General features: G+C 43.6%; 1 protein-coding gene across 1 annotated transcript in view; it reads left to right on the top strand.

Annotated features, from left to right (window-relative positions):
• The window catches only part of LOC118943892 (receptor-type tyrosine-protein phosphatase epsilon), a 157,684-nt gene that overhangs the window by 122,332 nt on the left and 32,852 nt on the right, over positions 1-2,500 (top strand). The window contains 2 exon segments of the mRNA XM_090228880.1: positions 909-1,005; positions 2,332-2,405. Coding sequence (XP_090085006.1) covers positions 909-1,005; positions 2,332-2,405 — 171 coding nt within the window.

Below are 2,500 nucleotides of genomic sequence, written 5' to 3'. Positions count from 1 at the left end.
AGCCCTTCTCTCTCTCAGGTTTAAATGAGATAACCCAAACCCTTAACAGTAGCCCTTCTCTCTCTCAGGTTTAAATGAGATAACCCAAACCCTTAACACCAGCCCAGACCTTCTCTCTCTCAGGTTTAGAGGAGCTTGTCCCTGATACTTATCTCTCTAGACAAAGGCTCCGGCCCAAATAGCAGTCTATTCCCAATATAGTGCACTACTTTTTCTCAGGGTCCATAGGACTACGGTCAAAAGTAGTGCACTATATAGGGAATAGGGTGCCATTTGGGACACGGCCAAGGCAGATCTTAAATCAGGCCTCCATCCAGACCATAATAATGGGTCTAGTTGCCTGCCAACCTTAATTCCCGCCTGGCAACCACCAGAGTAGGGTTGTGTTCAGTTGGGACAACACGGAAGAAAACACTCTGAAACAGACAGGTGCTATCTGCTGTCGCCCAATCAGAAAAGGGTTGTTTTTGTTGTCCGTTGGGATGGGGGAAAAACGTTTTTGCCACAGTGTGTCTTATTGAACACTGCTCAACACTTGGCCTGTGCTCGACTCTCTGTAGCCACGTAGAAATATAATAACTAGAAAGGACATTCATGATCTGAGGTGGCTTTTGACCTATCTAGTAATTGTACTGCTACGCTCAACTCTCTGTTCTACCACAGGCTTCTTCCTGTTCCTCTCTCTGCTGTCTGGATCCTCCCCAATAACCTCTGCTACCTCCTGAAGTGTGTACTCGTTCACTACATTGGGTTGGTGGAGGCATGGGCTAGACTCGAGGGAGGGTTCCGCTATTTCCTTTCATAAATCTATGAAGGGAAGTGAACAAGAGCACACTTTCGGAGGAAGGACAGATTTTTTGTTTGGGGTCCATAACCTCTGCCTCTTCCTTATTCCCTCTCCTTTCCAGAAGACACAAAGTCCCAGAGTTCCCACATCCTGCCTACCGTGCTGGTCTTCTCCGTGCTGCTTGTCATCAGCATTCTGCTGGCCTGGTACTTCCTCAGGTAACGTACCAGTCACAGGGTGGGGTAGTGTGTGTGTGTGTGTGCTGCCAGACAGGGCGAGGGCCAAGGTGACGTCACCCTTCCTCTCCCCAATCAGCAGAGGGCGGGGCCTCCAGTCAGGAAATTAACCACTAGCAGTTGTTCATGCCTCGCGCTGGCCACAGTAAAAGTGAACTACACAGCCAGGCGCGTTAGTATGAACGATCTGAAGTCAAAGAGAGAGACCTGCTGTGGCTGTAACCTAGCAGTGCTGTGTTCTGTCATCTCATCAACCCTGGACTCTAATGAGAAAGAACAGCTTTTCCAGTTTCAGATGGTACCATACCAACGTATCTGTGTGCTTTATATAACGTATAACTCATGTTTTAACTTATAACTGTTAGATCTTATAACTTCAACTGTTACTTATTAGAACTGTTAGTTATTAGAACTGTTAGTTATTAGAACTGTTAGTTATTAGAACTTAGAACTGTTAGTTATTAGAACTTAGAACTGTTTGTTATTAGAACTTAGAACTGTTAGTTATTAGAACTTAGAACTGTTAGTTATTAGAACTTAGAACTGTTAGTTATTAGAACTTAGAACTGTTAGTTATTAGAACTGTTAGTTATTAGAACTTAGAACTGTTAGTTATTAGAACTGTTAGTTATTATAACTGTTAGTTATTAGAACATAGAACTGTTAGTTATTAGAACTTAGAACTGTTAGTTATTAGAACTTAGAACAGTTAGTTATTAGAACTGTTAGTTATTAGAACTGTAGTTTTGTACTGAACTTGACTAATAGTCGCAGGTAAAAATGTATCCCTTTATGTCCTTTAATTAACCTGTCATCCTCCTGTTCTCTCTCTTCTTCCTGTTCCTCCTGTTCTCTCTCTTCTTCCTGTTCCTCCTGTTCTCTATCTTCTTCCTGTTCCTCCTGTTCTCTGTCTTCTTCCTTTTCCTCCTGTTCTCTATCTTCTTCCTGTTCCTCCTGTTCTCTATCTTCTTCCTGTTCCTCCTGTTCTCTATCTTCTTCCTGTTCCTCCTGTTCTCTATCTTCTTCCTGTTCCTCCTGTTCTCTGTCTTCTTCCTGTTCCTCCTGTTCTCTGTCTTCTTCCTGTTCCTCCTGTTCTCTGTCTTCTTCCTGTTCCTCCTGTTCTCTGTCTTCTTCCTGTTCCTCCTGTTCTCTGTCTTCTTCCTGTTCCTCCTGTTCTCTATCTTATTCCTGTTCCTCCTGTTCTCTATCTTCTTCCTGTTCCTCCTGTTCTCTATCTTCTTCCTGTTCCTCCTGTTCTCTGTCTTCTTCCTTTTCCTCCTGTTCTCTCTCTCTCTCTCTACCCGGCAGGATAAGGAACCAGAGAAAGGAGGTCGTCACAGCAGTCGACAAGAAAATACCGAATGGAATCCTGGAAGAACAAGGTCCGGTCACCTTTAATAATGAGTCTTTATCTTCGTTATGTTGTTGATCCTTTGTTTGTAACCAGGGAAGTGGCATCGAGATCGACGTCTTTTTC

The sequence above is a fragment of the Oncorhynchus mykiss genome, unplaced genomic scaffold, assembly GCF_057628025.1.
Source record: "Oncorhynchus mykiss isolate SJ-2025 unplaced genomic scaffold, ASM5762802v1 scaffold103, whole genome shotgun sequence".
Lineage (NCBI taxonomy): Eukaryota > Metazoa > Chordata > Actinopteri > Salmoniformes > Salmonidae > Oncorhynchus > Oncorhynchus mykiss.
The sequence above is the reverse complement of the archived record's forward strand: the minus strand, read 5'-3'. Positions and strand labels throughout refer to the sequence as shown.